The 1,888-nt window shown below is 45.2% G+C and overlaps 1 protein-coding gene across 2 annotated transcripts in view; it reads left to right on the forward strand.

Moving 5' to 3' along the window:
• The window catches only part of GADL1 (glutamate decarboxylase like 1), a 247,677-nt gene that overhangs the window by 130,600 nt on the left and 115,189 nt on the right, over positions 1-1,888 (forward strand). For both annotated transcript variants that reach the window (XM_004704047.4, XM_045297571.1), the window contains exon 12: positions 910-1,109. In XM_004704047.4, coding sequence (XP_004704104.1) covers positions 910-1,109 — 200 coding nt within the window. The remainder of the gene's footprint in view (positions 1-909; positions 1,110-1,888) is intronic.

The following is a 1,888-nucleotide window of genomic DNA, read 5'->3' on the forward strand; positions in this document are numbered from 1 at the left end:
ATTCTGTAGGTGTCTGACGGTTATGAAGATGTTCAGGGAGATGTGGGCGCTGTAACCGAAAGGTTGAGAGAGATGGATTTCTGCAGATACTAACATTGAATACCAACAATTATGAAGACAGCACAGGTCAGGACCTTTTTTTTTTTTCCTGTTATTCATCAGGTTAAACTGTCAACCCCCTCACAATTGGGGATCAGAGTAAAGGCCCTGTGGTAAGAGCTGAACAGGATAAATGATTATTCCTGTCCTAACTAGAAGTCACCATGTGTTACAGGCAAATTGTATTTACTTACAAATACAGCCAATGAGAGACCATCCAAGAAACCCTTTCAGATGGTAACTGATGTTTCCTGCTTTTGTGGAGGTACCCCTCCCCCAAAATGTGAGCTGTTGTTTAACTCTTTCATAGCTTTCTTCCTTGGAATTTACCCCCTCCCCCACGCCCCACCCTCTTAGTTACTATTACTGCTTACCTTTTCTATTTAGAAGAGAATCTGAAAGCTTAGCTTTTGCCTTTGACATTACGTAGTCTGTACAGTATGCTTTCTCACCCGCTGTGGGGGGAGCCTCGTGTGAGTCACAGGCAAACTGTGGGTCTGGAGGTGCTGCCTCTCACTGATGGTGTATCTTGATGTTGTGCTGCTGATGGCCCTGGGGTCACGAAGCTCCTCAATACTTGTTCATTAAACGGTGAAGATGGATTCTCTGGGGGCTCTTTTCCCAGAAATAAAAGGAATAATACCTGTCCTTGACGTGATACGCATCTCTCACTTCTGATGCTGAGTTCTTGGATACGGGCAGTAGAAAATCACATAGGGTTGTATTTGTGGGCGTGCCTTCAAATTCAAATGTGTTCTGAAAATGGGGAGCTGTGTGAAATCTCCTTCTTTCTCTTGTTTTCCCCAAAAGGATCTTCTTAAGAGGTGCTACTCTGCCAGAGCCTCTTACCTCTTCCAGCAGGACAAGTTCTACGATGTCAGCTACGACACTGGAGACAAATCTATCCAATGTAGCAGGAGAGCAGATGCCTTCAAGTTCTGGATGACCTGGAAGGCCCTGGGCACATTCGGCCTAGAGGAAAGAGTGAATCGTGCTCTTGCTTTATCTAGGTGCGTGCGGGCGGGCGTGTGTCTGTGTGTGTTGGGGATAAAAAGACTCAATGGAAATAACGTTTTTCAAGGCCTGGACCAGTTCCTTTACACGCGCATTTCTTATTTCATTTCAACAAGTATTTTCCCTGTATCTGTTACGTTAAGGAGCCCTAACGGCACAGTGGGTTAGCCACTGGTCTGCTCACTGCAAGTTCTGTGGTTCAATCTATGAGCCTCTCCATAGGAGGAAGAGGAAGCTGCCTGCTTCCAGAAAGATTTACATGCTCAGAAACCCTACAAAGCAATTCTACCCTGGCCTATCGGACCACTAGGTGTAGAAATGAAATTGATGGCAGATGGTTTGGAGTTTGGCATTATGGGTTAGAAACCATGAGCCAAGCACCTTGCTCCTCATGGATCTACTGAAACCCCAAAACCACACTCACTGCTGTCACGTTGATGCTGACTCATAGTGACCTATAGGGCAGGGTAGAACTACTCCTGAGTTTTCCAACACTGTAATACTTTTCAGGAGTAAAAGGCTTCCTCTTTCTCCTACCAAGCTGTTGGTGATTTTGAACTGCTGACCTTGCACTTAGCAGCCCAACATATAACCAATATGCCACCAGAGGACCTTCTTTATGGATCTTAGTAGCAACCACCAACTGTTAAAGTTTTGAGTTCACACAGGGGTGCCTCAGAAGAAAGGGCTGGTGATCTGCTTCTAGAAAATAAACCATTGCAAACCCTATGGAACACAGTTTCACTCTGACATATGTAGGTTCACTGTGAGTTAC

Source organism: Echinops telfairi, unplaced genomic scaffold (genome assembly GCF_000313985.2).
Source record: "Echinops telfairi isolate 266 unplaced genomic scaffold, ASM31398v2 ScPeMD7_7420;HRSCAF=8458, whole genome shotgun sequence".
In the NCBI taxonomy this organism is placed as follows: domain Eukaryota; kingdom Metazoa; phylum Chordata; class Mammalia; order Afrosoricida; family Tenrecidae; genus Echinops; species Echinops telfairi.